The sequence below is a fragment of the Scardinius erythrophthalmus genome (genome assembly GCF_964197995.2).
Source record: "Scardinius erythrophthalmus genome assembly, chromosome: 5".
In the NCBI taxonomy this organism is placed as follows: domain Eukaryota; kingdom Metazoa; phylum Chordata; class Actinopteri; order Cypriniformes; family Leuciscidae; genus Scardinius; species Scardinius erythrophthalmus.
In genome coordinates, this window is record NC_138225.1 from 28,641,282 (window position 1) to 28,662,435 (window position 21,154).

Consider the following 21,154-nt stretch of genomic DNA (forward strand, 5'->3'; position numbering starts at 1 on the left):
TGAGTCTGTGGCTTCAGTCAATGAGACTGTTCTGAATCCCAGCTCCTATGATTGCCCCCATAGGTATTACACATTCTGGCTGAATAAACCAAATGGATATAAAGATAACAGCAACTAAAAGATCCATTCAGGGAACTGCAGCGAAGTACGTCCCTGTAATTAGCTAATGGCCAAAGTACAACGACAGTCCTGGCAGACCTAGTACTCCCACATAAATATCAGACTCCCTATTTCCTGAGATGCAATATGCTGAGAGTGTCTTTTGTTCTGTGGTCCTGGGTGTAGGTCTCCCACGGGATTGCTATGGTTACTGAATCAGAAAATGTTTCCAAAAATGCTCCATAGCCATTAAAACTTGGATAATTCTGTTTATGTTCTATCTTTGTGCAATTCCACATGCTACTTGTGTAAGTCATGCACTCTAAAATCTAATAGTTCTGTAATATTTAACTTTATTAACTTAATAAAATCTCTGAATATCGTTTACTTGATTGTTTGAGTTAAACATACCAAAATAATTGACTAAAAATCCAACTGTTCATTTTATCTAAAATTTACAGTTATATTTACGTTTTTTTCACTAAAAGAATTTAGTATTTGACTAACCGATTATTTATTTATAATACACTTAATATATTTGTGAAATTTCTATCAATATATTTGAGGATGGAGAATTAAACTGATCTGTTTCAAGAAACAAAAATATTACTTAATTCCTTGGCCTGAAGTTCGAAGTTCACCCGCAGAGCACGAGTCCGTCTCCGGCACGAGAACCAGCGCTGATCCGATGGAAATTGGATAACAGACTGGGGTGCGTTTCCCGAAAGCATCGTTGGCCAACTATGGTCGCAAGTTCCGTCGTTACCAATAGAGTTCAATGGACATTGCGATGAACTTGCGACCATAGTTGGCCAACGATGCTTTCGGGAAACGCACCCCTGGTTGATTACACTTGAATTAGGCTACCTGAATGTTTAAATGTTTCATTTTTACTTCTAAAATGTTTGTTAAATGAGTTTAAATGTAGGCAATATTGTATACGTGTTAAAACAGTGTAAAATATGCTGTACTGCTGTAGCTTACTCATCGACAATAAAGGCCAATGTCATGTATACTGGTGGTTGTATGGAATACTATTTTACAAAGGTTTAGAGGAAATAAAAAAAGTTAATATTACTCATAAATAAAAACAGTTAATATTACTCATAAATATTGTTTTTTAAATGTTTAAATGTTAAATTATTTCTACTCAATTTTATTTGTTAATGTATCAGATGCAGTTACTCAGATTTACTTAATTTTTTTTACTTGCGTTTACTCAACTCATACAGTATATTTAATTGATTTCACAGCTTTAAAATGTACAAAAATTTTTGGAGTGCAAAAATGTTTCACCAAAAAAATTGATTAAATCATAGTTAAACTTTTTAGAGTGTGTTGTAATCCTAAAGTCTTACATTTTCAGATTTGTATCTCTTTTTTGCCTAAGAAAATGTATACATTTTTCTGTAATTCCTGGAATAGACCCATGCTTGTTATGAGTTTTGCTAATCTAATCGATGAGTTTATGACTCTCTTAAATGTATTAAAGTGCTCACGTAATTGAAGCCATCTGTCAGTGCGAGTAAAAGGGCTGTGTTCTGCATTAATCCTGATTATGCTATTAATGTCTCCAGCTCAAGGCCAGCAAAGTCATGGTTTCCAATAGCCAGCGGATGTCATGCATAAGTGCCACCTCATTCCTCGCTTTAGAGGTAACTGTAAACTTTGAGTGGATGGGTTGCTGTTTTTCTCACACTTCCTTTTAATTTGTTCAATGTTTTTGAACCATGTAGCAACAGCAAACTGCATTTGCGTCATCAATTTACAATGGTGTAAAAACATGTTTGCCACTTGCTTCCTATATAAAGCCTCTTTTTGAACGTTGAAAGTCTTCAACTGCTACTTAATTTTAGACAAAAAGAACCTGAATAAATAAAACATTATTGAAAAGTATTTCAATTCTTTAAATGTAAGGTTATCTGTAAAGTTAATAGACACATACGTAAGTGTAATTGCTCTGTTGTTAGATTAGTTCAGTATAAAATTATTTACTTTGACTCTCACCATCAGTTAATTTGCAAGCAGAAACACTCAGAAATAGTGGAGCGGCTAAGTGATATAATCATTCAGTTTATGATACAAGCGTGAAAATTGGCATGAGCAGTCTCCATGGGTCACTTGACAAGAAAATTGTCCAAGCCACTTGAAATTTCAAGATTTTTAATTTTTCAAGATGGCCGACACCTTAGTGGAGCAGTTAAGTGATATAGTGGTTTATTTGGTGATACAAGCATGAAAATTGGCATGAGCAGTCTCTGATGGTCACTAGACAATAAGCCACCCACAGCTACTTGAAATTTCAAGATGGCGGCCATTTTTCAAGATGGCCAACACCTTAGTGGAGCAGTTAAGTGATATAGTGGTTTATTTGGTGATATAACATGAAAATTGGCATGAGCAGTCTCTGATGATCACAAGACAATAAGCCACCTAGTACCTACAGCTACTTGATATTTCAAGATGGCGGCCATTTTTCAAGATGGCCACCACCTTAGTGGAGCAATTAGGCTCATGACAATTTTCATGCTTGTATCACCAAATAAACCACTATATCACTTAACTGCTCCACTAAGGTGTCGGCCATCTTGAAAAATGGCCGCCATCTTGAAATTTCAAGTGGCTCGGACAATCTTCTTGTCAAGTGACCCATGGAGACTGCTTATGCCAATTTTCACGCTTGTATCATAAACCGAACGATTCTGCCAAACATAAGCACTTAGCCGCTCCACTAAAAATGCATTATGACACTATGAAAGAGAATTTTTTTTTAAATCTAAAGCCTAAGTAGCTAATCTAAAGTCTAATCTAAGACAAATCTAAAGTAATAACTCCATAATTAGGATGATAACTGTAGTCTCTTCCATCTTTACAGAAGTATCCAGTCTCAAAAGTGATCTAAAACAACTCTTGTCTTAGCTATTGATTATTATAAATTAATCTTATCTCATTTTAATTCCTCTAAGTGTGTGTGTGCCTTTCTAATCATTTCTGCTGACTTGTTGCTGAGCTACAGATGTGTTTTTGAGACACCTACTGGCTGTTTCACTTAAAGGCATCCAAGGAAACAGCAATTCTTCAAGGTGCACTCAGTAGTTTTTTTCTCATTAAACATTTGCACATAAGTCAAGTTTATTTATATACGAAGAGTTCAGATGCAAAAGCCTCTAAGTGACATCTGAAATTTTCTTCTAGAATGATCATTTTTATCAAGCTTAAATGACAATTAATAGGTCATTTTCATTGCCATTTAAGTGAAATTATTGAACTTAAATATACGAGCTTGATAAAAATTATCATTCTGACTTTCAGATGGCACTTAGAGGCTTTTGCATCTGAACTCTGCTGGGTAGTAACTGATTATATAATCAAATTTAAAAAATGAAGTACTAATAATTATTATGTTTTAAAATACTTATAATCAGACTACAGTTACTTTTTATTAATTACATGATTACATTTTATTTACACAATGGCAGCAAATCATTCATAATTGATTATATATATATATATATATATATATATATATATATATATATATATATATATATATATATATATATATATATATATATATATATATATATATATAAAATCAATTATGAATGATGCCACAAAGCATTTGACCACTGGATTAACAGAAATCATTTAACTTTTTGTTTTCTCAGCATTGCATATAAAATCAACTCCTGCTGACCACATTAATATCCACAGAGGAGCTGAGCAAAATAAACTCATTTGGCCTACACAAGGTTGCATGCAAACCTGTACACACACAGGCACCTTAAGGACAGGTTTAATTACAAACATTTGATTTATTTTAAAATGCATTTCCCAACACACCAGTGCAATAATGCTGTCTTTTCAAAGCATTACCTCCCTGTGTAAAGACACTGATAAATACAAGATTCTGGTCATTAGTCATAAGGGGAGAGAATAATTAATAAAATGCACCCACATAGAGGGCAGGAGATGAAAGTTCTGCCAGGAAGACTCAATTGTTACGTCACTTTACCTTCTCATCTATCCAATCACATTCTTATACTCGTGGTATAAAAGATTGGTACACGTTTGAGTTTGCAGATGCTGACGCTTCCATTCATCCATTTACATTCATCTAATCTTTCCTAACGATCCGCTAGCTAGATCATTTATGTTTGGGCCTGAAATCGCTGATACAACCTTTAAGGAGGAAAACACTAGCTGAAACTGAATTGATCAACAATATTTCAAAAACGTATTAATAAAAGAATGCGTTAATGTGTTCATTATCATATAGGTAAATCATGTAGTTTGAACTGATAAGATTTTTTTAAAATGTGAATAATCGATACTCATATTGCATTCAATGCAAAATAATAATTGGAATGCATTAGAAAAAAGTAAGACCCACAATAATTATCATAATCATCTGCTGTTCCATTTCCAACTGTTAACTTATGCAGCTCTTGGTCAACATGTTGACTTCCTCTCATGTTTATGTATGTCATTAAACAGCTGTTGCTTATAATCTCTAAACAGGTAGATTTATCTACTGTAATACAGTGATTAGCATAAGTGAACACACCCATATTATCTAAAAAGAGGAATAAAAAATAATCTTTTGGAAATTGATCTTAATACCTTAATTTAAAAAATGAGGAAAACTCCAACCTTTAAGGACACCAATTTTCTTTGTGAATGAATTATGTATCGTAAATAAATAAATGTTCTTCCTTAAAATACAGGGTGCTTAAGTCAGGACACCCCTATGTTAAATTCCCATTATTTTTAAAGGCCAGTTATTTCATTACTTCATGGATCCAGGATACTACAGGTTCCCTTGGCCTTTGGAATTAAAATAGCCCCACATCATCACATACCCTTCACCATACCTACAGTAGAGATTGGCATGGTTTTATTTCAGTTAGCCTAATAGCTGGTTTGATTTGCAGTGAGAGATGATCTTATGGAAGGTACCCCAAAAATGAACGGGGAATTGAAACAAAAATGCACCTGCACATTTTAACTTAATCTAGTAATAAAGTGAAAATGAAAATTAGTGTTGATTGCAGCTTGGGGCATTAAATTTAGATCTGCTTTTTTTGCATCATACTTTTTTACGTGTTTTAGACGGTTTACAGCGTTGCGCACTATAATCAATCACACACGATATGTTGAGATATAAGGAAGCTTATGGGTAGCAATATTCAATTTGAAATGTAATATGCAAAATCACAAAGCAATACGTAAAACGGCAATGCATTTCTGTATTTAAATTTTAATTTTTTCCATACATTTGTTTAACTTTTGGTGCAAAATGAAAATGAAAATTCAATTATAAAATTTACATTTGCCATTTCATACACTAGTTTTAATATGTAAATTGAATACACATTTTAGCGCTTTATAAGTTGCAAAATTAAAATTAAAATGTATTACAGAAATGATAAGATATGTTTAACATGTTCAAGCAAATACTGTAGCAAAATGTTTTTTTTTTCTTAATTGCATTTACACTCAGTTAAGGCACTTGTGATTGCATTTTCATTAAGTGTCCCGCAATGATTGTAACAAAACTCAATTTTTGAGCCGATCACGTGCCCGTCCCGCCCTGTCAATTACTGCGTGAAGGCGGGGCTCGGCAACAGGTAAACATAGGCTATGGTGCGTATTTTGCAGGGGGCCAATGTTTCGGAAAACACTGAAGCTTCCCCGGGCGCGGCCATTGATTAGCAGACCCCCACCTGCTGTTAGCATTCCATTGACTCCCATTCATTTTGGCGTCACTTTGACAGCGAATAACTTTACATCTGAGGCGTTTAAAGACTCCATTTGTCCATTATTTATTTCTAAAGAAACACGAAAATGTATAAAAGGCTCCATTACCTTGTATCTTACATTATGGCCCCGTAGAAGCCGTTTTTGTAAAAATAGGCTAACGATTGCGTCATAACCACACGACTCTCTGTCGCACAATAGAGAAATTACCGTATGGACTATGGGGCGCCGTTTGTAAAGCATCTCATGCTGAAAATAACAGCAACATTTTGTCACATTTAGCTTCAAACAATGTTGTATTTAACTGGTATGAATTTTTGACTCACTTTTTTGACTGTCACATTTTTGACTGTCACTCTTTTTCGTTGGTTCTTTACACTAATTTAATCAGTATTCTTAAAAAAAAGAAAAGAAAAAAAAATAACTTTTGAAATGTACTTAACATTTGTGCTTGATTTTTTTACAAATTAGATTTTCACTAAAGTCAAACCAAGGTCAGAAAGGGTAGAACTTGTTCAGATATAAATGTGATGTAGGCTACCTGTATTCTGTACGTCTCTTGAGAATTTCTGAACTTGCTATACAGTTTTTTACCTATTTTGAGCCGAAGAAAAAATGCATGAAAATTATTACTGTGCATATGGCACATTCATGACTTAAATTCTGAATATAGTCATGATTTTGTTGTCATGATGAATATAATAAGTAATTGAGCTACACTGATGTAATTTTGTTATTGCTGCTATTTTTTCCTCTCAATCACACCATTGTGCTTTATCTGTTAAGCCAGCCAATGTATTAGTATTATTGAATTCACTCAGTTGCTATCTTAGAGCTTATGCAAAGCACAAACACTTCCATGTTTTCATTAGCTAAGTGTTTCTGAGGATGTGAGTGCCATGAAAAATAATCTGACAGTAAGTTTTATGCAAGTCATTTTATAGCTGAAACTGGATCATGAAAAATGTCATGATAATAAATAGCATAAGCATTGTGGAACACTACATTCATCCTGTTTTAAAATGTGGCATTCGTTTCTTACTAAAGTATAAAGAACATAATAGGTCAGTAATGGCTCTTAAATTCTAGTATTGTTTTGATGTATTTACCGATCATGAACAGCAGGTGGCGATGTTAAACAATTTTTTTCACACCATTAACGGTTAACATTTATTTTAATCCACTTAGAAGTTTATCTAACATTGTTAGAACAGAGCTCAGTTTGATAGTCTAGGTTTTGCATTAGATAAAGTTAATTAAAGTTAATTGCATTAGATCTTTGGCGTGTCCCAAATACTGTATCTTCTTTTTATTAGTTATAATAGAAAAGTCTCACTTTTGTTCTAAGATATGCACACATTATAATTTATTGATTGTGTAAAGTGTGTGATTTCAATCCTGTCATTGAGAAATTTCTCTGAGCACAGTTCACTGTGTCAAACATATTAACCATCATTCTAGCCTAATCAGTGTCAGTTCAAGACCTTAGCCTTGCATTAACTTGAATGGATTGTAACCGTGGAATGATTATCAATTTTGCTCAACAGTTCGAGGGCATAAAGCAACACAGGATTCTTGCAGGAGTTATTGGGGTCAAAAGATAATGGGATATTTCATCATAATCAGAGAGCAGTGGGGTCATGGAAGAAATTACCTGCTGTTCAGTGCTATCTGGACTTATTCAGACATCAAATGTATGACAGTCAAACATTGTTTATCTCTCTCTCTCTCTCTCTCTCTCTCTATCGCTCTATCTTACAGCCATGATTCAGAGGATGCTGCAAAGGCTTTGGTTTCATTACCACAAAACTGTTTAAAACCCTAAAAACTGTGGTAATGACTAATGTAGGCCTACTTTTCTGAAATTATATGGAATTCAATTGTAAGTCTGTTTATCGGTTCATATAATTACAAATCTTGGATAATTGCAGGGCGAATGGCAATTACATGTTCTGCAGTCAGAAGGGTGTATTTACAGAAGACTATAACACTCGATATTTATCAGCACCATTTAGATGCTGTCTGTCTAGATGCTGGTGTAATGCAACAGATTGACTTTTATTCTTTATGATGAATGAACATTGGCTGCATTTTAACATTGGCTGATAAAACAGTTGCATTTAATTCACTGCCTAAATTGCACATCTTAAAATCAAATCTGGGATTTTAGTATTTTCAGTGACCCCTTATTTCATTGCTTTGTTAATAATAGATGCAGTGTGTGCAACATACGTTTAATATAGGCAGCTATATATCATACAAATAAACATTTTCATCAAACGTAAAGTATTTGACCGATTTCCAACAGTCTCTCGCTACTCTTGTTCAGAAACACATAAACAGTATGTAGAAATGTATGCGCGCATATGTTTTGAAGAACATCTTGCGAGTGAGATCATACTATAATTATTGCTATACTTAATCATTTGCGTTTCAAAGCTAAAACCATCTTCGACCTTTGAATGGCTCTTTCTCGACACTTTCAGCTCTCAGTCGGAACATTCGTGTTAAATATGAACTGTTAAAGCGTTCAATTAGTTTCAAATGAAGTTGAAAGTGTAGTATTTGAAGAGAAGCGCGCGCAGGAAGCTGCTCAGCTGTATTTCTGTTGGCTGAGTGCAGACCCTGCCCTGATTGCCTTATATCCATGTCTATTGACGTGTAGAGAGCAGATGGAGGCAGAGGGACTGATCTGATGATCTCTAGTTCTCAGAGGTCATTCTCGCTACAGTTACAGCCACTTGTTGCCAAATCGCTCAGAGACCGCGAGCGCGTCGCGTAACCGCTTTCATAAAGAGCCATTTCTTTGCTTTCACGACACAGATCTAGATGTTGAGACGGGAATACAACCACTTCTGACTTTGTTTGGGGGAAAAAGGTCACTTTTGAGCAAATTCGTCGCATTTGACGGGAGAAGCATGGTTGACAACACAAGCATAGCAACTAAATCTGCACTGGTAAGCACGCGCTTTTGCTCCTCGGGTAAAATGTAGAGTTGTTTAGTACTCGGTACATTAATTTAAATATTGTATTTCGATCTTTGGTGCACTTATAAACTGTTTATAGATTACCGCATGCAATCATTGCGTTACATTACACAGCCCTTCGACCTATAGCTACTGTACCGTCAATAGCAATAGGCTATACATTGTCATATTTCTGTCATTGAATATAGTTCGAGGTCGTTTTTTGCACATCGCATCAGAAATGTGACATTGCTTCATTGATGCTGACCGTCAGGTTTATGTAGGCTAGTTGGTCTTGTTAGTGGAATGATTTCCATAGGAAACCACGATTCTTGCCTAACCCAGTAAGTTACATGCAAAGTTATTTTATCCTGAACTGCTGCACTGATTTGATCGGTAATGTCATCCGAACATAACAATTAGTCCACGAAATTGAAAAGTTGAATTGCTGCATAAATTAAGTTAAAGCTGCAAGTTAAGTTACCTGCAGTGATGAGTTCAGTTTTTCAACTAGCCTACTTTAATTGCTAATGAAGAAAAACTAGTAAAAATAAAAAATTACGGGACAAGTTAAATGGATGGAAACAAAGTTAGGACATTGATGAGAAGATTTTTACAATGTGCATCAGTCATGTATTTTTCTATATAAAAAAATAGGCCTACAGTGTTTTTCCTTTTTTAGGCTAGCCTACTAGTAGACAGCTGTTTAGTAAAATAACTATTTCAACCAGTAGCCTATGGAAATGACTTTCAACTAAAGTTTCGACATACTTTTAAATACATTTTGACATATTTTCTACATATACATTTTAAAGAACGTTTGCTAAAACTATGACATGTAATTATCGTGATCAATCTGTCTGGGCACATTGTAATTTGGCGCCACTAGTTTATCTAGCTAAACAACCTAAAATACTTTAGGTAAATAAAGTAAAAACTAGTTTTTGTACGAAAAACTACAATAAAATTATACAAAATGTTCTTACGTTTTATTGTAGCCTACCGCCTGAAACTGATTGACAGTGTGTGAACTAGCCTACTTAGTTATACCTTCTGTTTTCTTCTTTTCTTTTTTGATGATAAGTGAAAATACGTGCCCCAACTAACTTAAAATGTAACTTTTATACTTACTAAAAACGCCAACTAGCCTACTTGTATGAAAAGTAGCCTACTTTACTCCCCCTCCCCCATCCCCAACAAAATATTTTGCCATCTTTTTGCAGGGGGCTCAAGTCCTAATTAACGGGGGTCTGACTCCACTAAACCCCCATAATTCGCACCACGCTTCCAGCTCAATTTTAACATTTGTATTGTATTGCCCACAGCAAGCCGCTTTCTCGTCGGCGAGCACTCTTCCTCTGCTGGTCAGCTCCTCCAGCGCCCACAGTCAGTCGAGCGGCGGCGGCGGGATGAAGCTGGAGGCGGTCATGGAGAACCTCCAGCGACAGCAGGCGGCTCGACTCGCCCTGGAGGAGAAGATCCGCCAAGCCGAAAAAGATAAAGACATCAGGTCTATGGTGGAGTCGCAGATTCATCAACAAGCACTGGCATTCCGCCACTATCAAGCAGCTGTCAGGGGAGCGTTCGCTGCGGGAGCTCCGAACTCGAGCTCCGGCCACCCAAACGAGCGCACAGCCGACTCCGACATCGATGATGATGATGATGATGATGCTGACCTAGACTTGGACCGCGGCATGGATGATGAAGAGCGCGACTTGGATGAAGATGACAGTTTGAACGAGGGTGGAGGGGATGAAGATTTGGAAGGACCCCTAGCTCACTACCCACCGCGCCATGCTGTTTATCCCAGTGCGGGGCAGTCTCCAAAAAGTACCCCGATACATCTATCCAGAATCCAGCCTCCCTATCCAGGTCCAGGACAGGCTGAATCACCGAGTGGTTTGGCACCACAATCACAATCGCAATCGCAGCACCACGAATGGACTTATGAGGAACAGTTCAAACAGGTATGTCCATGAGTGAGATTCTAGAAATGCACTTTAATAACCATTGAATGTGCACTCTGGTGAACCGTATGGTGATTACTAATGTAGAAAGTTTAAAAGCATGAAGTGAGATTGTGTTCAGTCCTGTGTGAAACTACTTGCTGAATTCCCAGTATCTTTCATAACTAAACGGCTAGTCGTCATCATAAAAAAATAAAAAACAATTTCCAGAGGAAACGATATGGCAGTGCTAGAACTTTAATGCTTGATCTTAATGTAAACTATACAGTCCAGACTCTTGATTCATGCATTGACATTATATGTTGAGAATATCATGTTTAATTGCTGCTTTAGTGTCCAGTTTCATCATTACCATGCATAGACAAACAGCCTGCACTGTAAATTTTTCCCACTTATGAAGTTTAATCACTGCATTACATTTTTAAGTAAAATCAAACTTACTGCAGTAATAGGTTTAGTACATTACCCTTTTTGGAATACTTTAGATTTAGAAAGATTAATTGCCTAAATACTTGCTTAAATTATTTAAATAATAAACATTTCATAATAGGTCTAAAAGTGTTTTTGCAGAGTACATAAAGACCAAATGTGTTTTTATTAGAGTCTTTGCTGTTGATGTGTGTGAGTACAAAATACTAGTGTGGCTTCAATTGGTTTTGACTGTTTTAAAACAGATTTTTGTATTGCAACTGGATGTTTTAGTTATTCAAAGTCAACTAGAACAACTGTAAATTCAGGATTATTTATGTGCGAGTGAGAATGTTTCTGAGTTATGCTGCAGCAGTTTAGTTCCACTGTATTCTCAGGGGATAATTTAGAGTGATACACTGAGAGTGAGGCTCTTAAGCAAACACAGATCTATATGGAACGAGCCTGGATGGACTGGTCTGGTCATTCCTTATTTATGATAGATCATTCAGAGACCTGGCCAAATGAGACATGCACATTAGTGTCTGCATTAGTGTAAGCACTGGCTTAACGTAAGGGATACAATGCAGTTTGAATAAAGACATCTGCTTTGATTGACATTGATGAAATTGAGGAAAATTGTGCATCAAAAGTATCTCAAACTAATTCAACAGATGAAATTGAAACTGCAAATTTAATCATGTAAATAGATAGTTTGGTCTTAATTTATATTCATTTATATTAAATTAATTTATCATGTAAGATTAATACCAACTGAACCACAATCTTTTCTTTAAAAAAAAATCTACTGAGGACAGTGTTACATAACAATTAATGTTGTTTTGCAGAAGTCTAGGATATGCATTTTGTAATCGCTATTTGGACAAATCAAGTGAAATGCAGAAACAATGAAAGGATGCCGATGGCATTTGGCAGACTGACTGGAGCCAGTGTACTGCCTGTTTTCAACACTTAAAAAAAAAAAGGTCTAAATGCTATAAAGGCCTTCTTGAAATAAGAATGGCTGTTTTGAGGAATGTAAAAATAGACTGAAGCATTAAACTTGTGTGGCCAAATTCCTGGTGTCTGTATTTACGAAAGTAATTAAAACGCTAAAGAATAGACCATACTTAGCTTTGAAGGAACTTTCAAAGTCAGCTCAAATTGTTCTGTACAATATTTCTTAATAACAACTAAACCCAAAGATCGAAATAACTCAATTATGAAAACTAAATATAAGGTCTTAAAAAAGCTATATATGCCTAACATTGTTTGCACTTTGTCATAAATTAATTTCTCTTTCAGTTAAGCGTAAGATGGATGTGTGTAGCAATTCTATTTGCACTGATATTAAAAATGAGTCATTCAACAAAGGAAAACAGAATAGATAGGAAAGAGAGCCAGACAGGGAAGGATCGGAAGAGACTAAGTTAGACCGGTTGCCATATGGCCGTTTATTGTCAAAAAACAGTGAGGGGAGAGGGGAAAAAAAGCAAGTAGTTGCGTAGAGTTTTGGCAGGAATGCAGGAAACTAGACCTGGTGGCATTCCAACCTGGCTCCCTCCCAGTAACGTTGGGATATCCCTCTCAGGCTGCGTATGGGTCGGCTCGAAGCCAAGCCATTACGAAATAGGAACAAACTGCATACTTCTCCACAGTCTAGCCAGACAAACATGTGTGTGTGTGTCCACAAAGAGAATCACATTCTGTTGTACACTTAAATATTTATTGCTTTTACTTTTATTTATTTAGTGTTTGTTTGCACAAGTTTTCTTTGCTTTGCACAAATGTTATTGCTTTCTGCAGCACTGTGTTTTCTGAAACTTTTTTTTTTTTTACTTAAAATCTTTTATAATATTCTAAAAATCTTTACTGTCACTTTTGATCAATTTAATGCATCTTCGCTGAATAAAAGTATTCATTTCTTTGAAAAACCACACTGACATCAGACTTCCGAACGATAGTGTATGGTTTATCAAACTGGCTCCACTTTAGAGTAAATATGCTTTATCAGCAGGCTCTATATCTCAACCTATTTGAAGCACATATCAAATGCTCACTAAAGGTACAGAGTGTACTTTTTCCCCTCAGCAAATATCACTCTTTTGATTACTCAGTCCGACCTCCACTTTGGTTTCGGGGCGGATGTTTGACCCCCCCCCCCCCCCCCCCCCCTCTCTGCCATGTTTTGCAAACATAAAAAAACTCACATAATGGCTTTTTCCCATAACAAGGATTTTACAAGAACTTAGGGGGGGCTGGGCAGGGCTGAACGGGGTGGAGGAAACCCGGCAGTGGTGTTTGGTTTCACTATAAGCTTGTGGAAAAGGAGGTTTCTCTTTCCTTCTTCAGTCCGCTTTAGTTAAATTAGTCTAATGGAATTTTTGTATATATAATTATTTTTTGCCTCAGAGGATATTAGCACTCTCTAAACTCTTGAGACATATCAACTGTTTCAGTCTCTAGAAGTAATTGTTTGAAACCTGTGTAAATTCAAAATAATCTGTGTGCATTTTATAATTGCAGTTCCAAGCAGAGTATCGAGGCAGCCAGCTGTGACCTAATTTACTCAAACACTCACGATTAAGCAAAACATCTCTTGGAGAAAATAGGAAATGAGGCAATTGTGAAATCATTGAAAGGAAGGCAACGTTCCCCCCCAACCAGGAAGGCAAAGTAGTCTTTGTGGTTAAACAAACTTTGTCAGTGGGCAGGGGTTTAAAGATATGCACCTTTTTGTTTTGCTGGATACTTTTGTGAAGAGGAAAAAAAACTTATGGAAGTGAGAGACAGAGGCTATATGCACCCAAAACAGCCTTAACCCATGAGCCTCTGCGGATAGTCTGCTGATATATTTAAATGGCCAGTCCTAAAGTCTTCTCAAGTAACACACTTCAATTCAAGCCCATTAATACCATCATAAAAATGTTTGGAGCCCTTCTTTGAAATCGACACATGCACACACACACACACACACACACACACACACACACACACACACACACACACACACACACACACACACACACACACACACACACACACACACACACACACACACACACACACACACACACACACACACAGACACACACAGTAACTCCGGTGTCAACACAAGACATTCCTTGACTTTACAGGCCTGCTCCACCCCTACGGTATACCCTTCTGTTTGATTGCTCTGCTTTGCTCATATGTTTTGGGATCCTGAGAGCCATTAAGTGCCCCAGCATGAAGTCTCAAACTAAAACACATGCATGGAGCTAATTCTCCATATGGCACAGAGGTTGTGATTTTTACCTAGCAGCACTATCGTCAGCCTTCTGTGGAATGAGCTAACCCAGGCCTTCCGACAGCTGTGGTAGGTTCATTTTGGACGTGTGCTGTCAGTGGAAATATTGAGTAGAATTCCAGTCGTTTCAGTTTTAGATTGCCTTATAAATTAGGGCCTCCTTTAGCTGTGTCCAACTGGTGGGTTGTTATAAAATCCCTGTTGACATGTCATCAGCTGCCAGAATTGAGGAGAGCTGATAAGCCTGCTCTGAACATGAACCATTCTGAACATTCAGAACTGATCACAGGCCCACACCTAGAGCTGTATCATCTTGCTCACTGACTATAATAACAAAAACAGTGTCACGTCAAAGTGAGAGAGTTCCACTTTCACTGTGTTTGCCACTGTCTCGGTCCTCAAACCCTGTTAGTGAATGTATGCATCTTTTTGAGTATATGTTGAGAAAGAGGCTGATAAATAGGTCTTTTTATTTTAATGTTTTTTTTGGTGGTTTTTCATTGGTGTAACCTATTGTAATCAGTTTAAATGCACAATACATTAATATCATACCAGTTTTAATATTGAATTTTTAGCTCTGATATAAATGAATTTACTCAACCCAAGCCATTGTAGACCACATGGTATCATTTAGACACATGAACTGTGTATACGTTTTCTTTATTTTTACATTTAGATTACCCTATGTAATCTTTACCCTATGTAAATGTAATCTTTAGCAAATCTCAAAATAAATACTGTATAATTAAGTACTTATAGCCTAATGTTTTGTATGCCTAAATTCACTTGTAAAACTATTAATTTTATTACTAGTATGTTTTATTGTTATTTTTATGTAATATATTATATAATTTTGTATTGAATATTGGCCATAACAGTGATTCTCTTCACTTTATTGTGGGACTGGTGGGTGTACCTCAGTCCCTCTAGGGGGGGTCCAGGGCCATGGAAGAAAATGTTGTACATTTTAAAGTTAAATTCATCAATCTGGTGCAGTTGAGAGTTAAAAATTAGGAGCTTCAACCCATGTCCAGTGTGCAAATTGAACAAAGACGGTGAATTGACTTGTACCTGAAATTCAAAGGGGACTCAGCCCTCTTTTGATATAGTGTCTCAGTCTACATTAATTTAACACTGGTGTTTTAGAAATCTAAACAATTAGAATATAATGATAATAATAATAATAAAAATAACTTTTAGATTATTATTATTCCCATGACAGCCATATATTTTAAAACAAATGTACTGTAGAATAAAGGAATATATTTCATAAGTATATTATTAATTGACTTTACACTACAGTAGGGTAATTACACCACATTTGTCCTAATTTCGACACTTAAAACTGCAAGAGATAACCATAGGGCTTTTATTTTGAAGGAAACTGCAGTTGACCTTTTATTTTGGTGGAAAACTGCAGTTTCTGTGAAAACAGGTTAACAAACACTTCTCATTACAAATGAAGTGAAATGCTGTAATCATCTGCCCATAAAAGTTTTTTAGAAATTATGTGAAAGTGAAAATAAAGCGTAACTGGTGTCTGCTGCGTTCCCAATAGCTCGCTAAACTTACAGCACATACAGAGATGGAGTTCACTGCATTCATTCACTGTAAACTGAGCCGTTCAGTGAGTGGTGGACCGTGGACGAACGATAATGTTTTTTTGATGGCCGATGCCGAGATATATATACACTTTATATAAATTTGAATTAGGTCTGTTAATGATTGTTAATCAGAATTTCCATATAATCGCACTTAAATCGAGATGGCTTATCACTATTTTGAAATCGCAAAGGCTGCGATTATTTTGTATGTGCAACTTGATGTACGGCTCTGTAAGCGCTGCCTATTCTGAAAGCACTGTGAGTTTGAATCACTTATAACATGCATTTGAAAAAGCAACACGCGTCAAACATCTTTCCAAACACGAGAAGCATTTAATAACCTCTTGTCCAACAAAAGACAACATTTAATAACATGATTTTACTCCAAACTCACTTCATAATCACAGTTGAGCATCCTTCTGTGAGATGATGTGGCTTCTTACACAGAATAAGGCAGTTGTGTGTTTATTGGTCATGTTTAATCAATCAAAGCATTTCAATCTCCTGTTTATTCAGCTGCTGTACAGCCATAGGGATTTCCTGGAATGACGGGCGTTATCGTACTTCTGCGCGGGGTATATTTGGCGTGTCTGCGTGAGACGCCCTCTGGTGTTCAGATGAAGCAGCATTTACTACCGTTTACTACTCATTTGAATAAATTAGAAATAAATAATTTAAAAATGAATAATAAACATAAATCTCTAAATTAAACACTTTAGATGGCAACTACTTGTCCATGAGCTGATCGCATGAACAAAGTGAGCGCATTGTTTTGAAACATGCAGCACAAACAGACTTGGTTAAGTTGTAGCCTTTTACAATTTGATAAGGGGATTAAGCCATATTGTGCTTCCGATTTTAGTTAGTTTGACATACACTTTGCCAAAGCAATGGTGCAAAACACAACGTTAAAGACCTTTTATGTTGTATAGAGAAGTTTAAATATATTTTTGGTTCATTATGAAACTGGCGGGACAGATTAGACTGGCTTGCCGCCACAATCTAGTTAATGAATGGTAAACACTGCATAACATAATAATTATCAGCTTATCTGTATTTGTATCTGCACAGGGAGATGGATTTGTTTAACTTGCCTTTTTAATGTAGATGTCACTTTTTAATTACAGGAAACTTGGCCTTTCTTGTGTAGCTTGCAAAAGTCATAGGGCAGTGAACAAACTCAGCAAATACTAATATGGTGTGGTTATAAGAAGTGACACCTTCTCCGAGCACAAGTATACTCTGTTTTGCCTGGCACTGTAATACATAACATTACCCTATTAATGGTCTACATAGCTTTTCAACACTAGCTTTTCCCCTTAATCTGAAGAATGAAGTGTGATTTCAAGCAGTTGTAGAACACATGGCATCACTTGGACACACAATTTAGAGTGTATGTGCCCAAATAATATGTTTTTGTTATCTTTTTATCAGTTCTAGATCAGGAAAATACTGATAAGTACGCCTAGCTTCATTAAGTCTGAGAAACTTTCAATCACTGTGTTGTCTAAGACATGGGAATATCATTGCTCATTTATTAGCAGTCACTGTGGATTGATTTCGCAATACACTTTGTGATCATGGTTGCCAGGCATAGTCTGTGCAAACATTATGTACAGGATATAAACAAAATGTTCTGTTCACTTCGAATACATAATCTATATACAGTACCTGAACCAGTAGAAACATTCACAGATTGTGCAGTAGATAACTTTTGACATGCTTGAATATGGTGCAGTAATTGAGCAGAGGTTTTTTTGTAGTGCAGCGTTGAGTGCAGCAATGCCATATTATCATTATACATACATGTGATATATTGTTTTAAGGTCATTTACTGCACACTCTGTGCAAGGTTCATCATACATTTTTCTTGGTACTTGAAGTAAATGAGCTATTAATGGACATACAGAGCCGTTTTACCTTCAGTTCAAGAGTAATGGCCAGTAAAGGAATGCCTGATCTTTTGCAGTGTGTTTAGGCTAAGCTGGAGCTCAGCAGTAAAACACTTTTAGATCATATTGGTTTTGGCTTTACATTTTAGTTTTTGGAGCTAAAGTGTTTTCATTTCTCCTTGTGTCAGTATCAGTAAGACACATACAGTGCAGTGAGTATTAGATGGCAGCAGGCAGCAGCTGAGGTCTCATGTCATCAGTCTTGGCCCATATGGCCTCACGTGTCAGCATTCATTAAGGTGAAGAGTTGTAATGAAAGATAGGGAGGAATCAAGCATTGAGTGTCTTAGGCTTACGGTCAGAATCAGATACTCTCTTTACAGGATTAGCTTCATCAGCACATCCCCCCATCCTAATGATCCCTCACAAAACACACACACACACACACACATTTTTTGTGTGTGTTTATATGAGTTTATTACTGTCTGATTGGTTTGGTCAAGCATTTAGATATGTCCATATAGTACGCATTGTGTTCTAATTAGGTGTGATGCAACAAGTGTCCAGTGACAAGCACTTTGTCTGACCACACTGCACAAAACGGCTGCATGATGTAACACAGTCACATCCAGAAGATGCGTTTAATTCTAGGGATTTGCAAAACTGACTAGTTGGTGGCTTGCCTGAAGGACTATTTGTGTAATCTGGTTTAAGGGAATGTTGTATAATTTTGACATCTTCCCATACTTGCAATGAGAAGCGGTTATCCACCGTTTTCCTGACGAGCCTATTGCGCTTTGAATTATTGGAGCCAGAGGCACTTTCGGTTTGGGAAACTTCTACTCAAAAAGACTGAAACAAATAATTTCCAATAATAAGGTTGCGCTACAAATAAACTTTATCTGCCAGTTTGACTGAATGAGGTGTACAGTTTCCGTTTTATTTTCAGACATCAGAAGAATAACGTAACACTTGGTAATTTAATGTGATGTGGCATCACAAGAATATCTGTGGCCGCATTCTTTTCCCTCTGATTATTTTCTTTTTTTCCTTTGTATTCCTCTTTAATAGTATGATAAGACAACATATACTGCACATTTGTGGTCTGCTCTCCCGTTTTAATTTACGATATATCACATGAATGATTAACTGTAATTTACTAAGAATCCCTCGTTTTTCTCCCCAAATCCTCACGTCTCATTCCAGGTTTGTTTTCACACGGATGCTTTAAAAATTGAATTGTCTCCCCTTTTCACTTCTAATCCCTATTAGCAGTGTTTACTGGAAAGTTTCTACAGCAGGTAAATAGAACATTTGTTATGTCAAACTCAAAATGATGGAAAGCATGTTTGAATATTATTACTCAAGTCAATTCTACAACACGTTACATAATATAGACAAATATAACTACAGTGAAATTTAACCCATCTGTAATATTCATGCGGAAAGAATCAAGCTTTTGGGGTTATTTATGGTCTGTTGTAGTAATGTTAATGCTTTTACACTTTTAAGTTTCCTTTTAATGTTCAATGGTTGAAGGGTGCGTAGAAAAATGTCAGTTCATTGTACCAAGTTTTTATAAAAAAAAGCATATTATTGCCTTCATAGATTGAACCTTTCACTGATTGTTTACAGTTTAAGTTACTGCCATAATTTGCGCAAAGCGTCATGGGGTGTATGAAAAAAAATTGGATAAACCGTCTGTAGTCAACAAAAGAAAAGTTTTAAGGGTTCCTGCCAAATAAAAGTTTGATAGTTTAATGTTTGAAAATGAAGAAATTAAGACTGCCATAAATATTATTATATAGTATTTTTTATTGTACAGGGAAATATATAAATAGTTTCATTATGTTAAATTTTATTTAGTAAAAATAATAATAATAATTGTTTTAGTAATCACAACATTTTTGGCCAAATTGTGCATCCCTACGAATTAGTGTTTTCAAAAATATTTATATTTCGATGTGTATCAATACTGAAATATCTGAAATGGTTCCAAAACCACTTTTCTGCATTATTGATGCAGATCACAAAATGACCAAAATTATCAAAAATTTATGAGAATATAATAAACTAAATGAATTTTAATTAACTTTATTTTTTTGCTTGTTACTATTCTGCATCACACCTGATTAGAAGCTGGTGTCAAATGTGTCGTTTTTAAATTTGCTGGGAACATCATTGAATATTTACAGTTATAACTGATGATTGTGTTCTCTTGCATTTTGAAACCAAATCGATCAAGTCCATTTGACATCTTTGTGTTAGTTTTGTCTGTTTATGTAAACTGTTAGTGTAATGCTAGTAGTAACACCCTTTTCCTCAGCAGTTGAATCATTTATAAGATGGAGGGTAATCTCAGCCTGACCCATTCAGTCTGATTCAGAGACACACATGGGGCTAAAGATCACATGTAACATTAGTAAATTAGCTTGTTGCTTAATCCCACAGGAGATTTTAAGATAATGGAGCACAGACGGCAGGTTTTGGGGTTGAAAAAAAAGTGAATAGACAGGGAGAAGTATGTAAGGGTAAAATGGGGGTGGAAAGAAAAATGAAAGGGCTGTTGTCTGAGAATATGAATGCAAATATAAAATTGTATGGCTAATCCAACTCACTTGCCTGTTAGTACAATGTCTGGTACTAAAGCAACTAACACCAGAATGTTTTGTGTTGTGACCTTTACTTTGTTTAAAACAAATGCCGTCTTTCATTGCTGACTTCATTAGCATGAGTCAAATGTAGTTCTTTCTACGTCTCAGCCCGTGATTTCAGTTTTGCCCTTGACATGTGTTCAGTCAGGCCAAGGCAGCGGGCCAGGAAGGAAGCTGAAAGATTCGAGTGTTGCTTTCGGTGGCGGTGGCTCTTCTTCTCTGATTCAGGAGGTCAGTAATCACCCCCACCCCCCCATTCCTCATCTCTTCATTCAAATTGCACGCACACCCCCTTTTACTGGCCTCAGGCCTCTATGTAACAACCGCTCCAACCAAACAGTAGTGACATTCTGGAGAACTAACTCGCGCCTGTTTCAATGATAGTGTTAAAGACAAAGACCAGTGTGGAATCTTTGTACAAACTCTCCCAAGTCATTTAAAGGGATAGTTCACTCGAATAAAAAAAAAAAAAAAAAAAAAATGTTTTTGTATGGTTTTGCACCCCATTGGCTTTA

General features: G+C 36.1%; 1 protein-coding gene across 2 annotated transcripts in view; it reads left to right on the forward strand.

Moving 5' to 3' along the window:
• Positions 1-8,529: 8,529 nt before the first annotated feature.
• The window catches only part of arid3c (AT rich interactive domain 3C (BRIGHT-like)), an 83,357-nt gene continuing 70,732 nt past the window's right edge, over positions 8,530-21,154 (forward strand). The window contains exons 1-3 of one of the 2 annotated variants that reach the window (XM_081366653.1): positions 8,530-8,816; positions 10,151-10,792; positions 20,784-20,870. In XM_081366653.1, coding sequence (XP_081222779.1) covers positions 8,778-8,816; positions 10,151-10,792; positions 20,784-20,870 — 768 coding nt within the window. In that variant the 5' untranslated portion in view covers positions 8,530-8,777. The remainder of the gene's footprint in view (positions 8,817-10,150; positions 10,793-20,783; positions 20,871-21,154) is intronic. The other variant, XM_081366654.1, reaches the window with a different exon arrangement.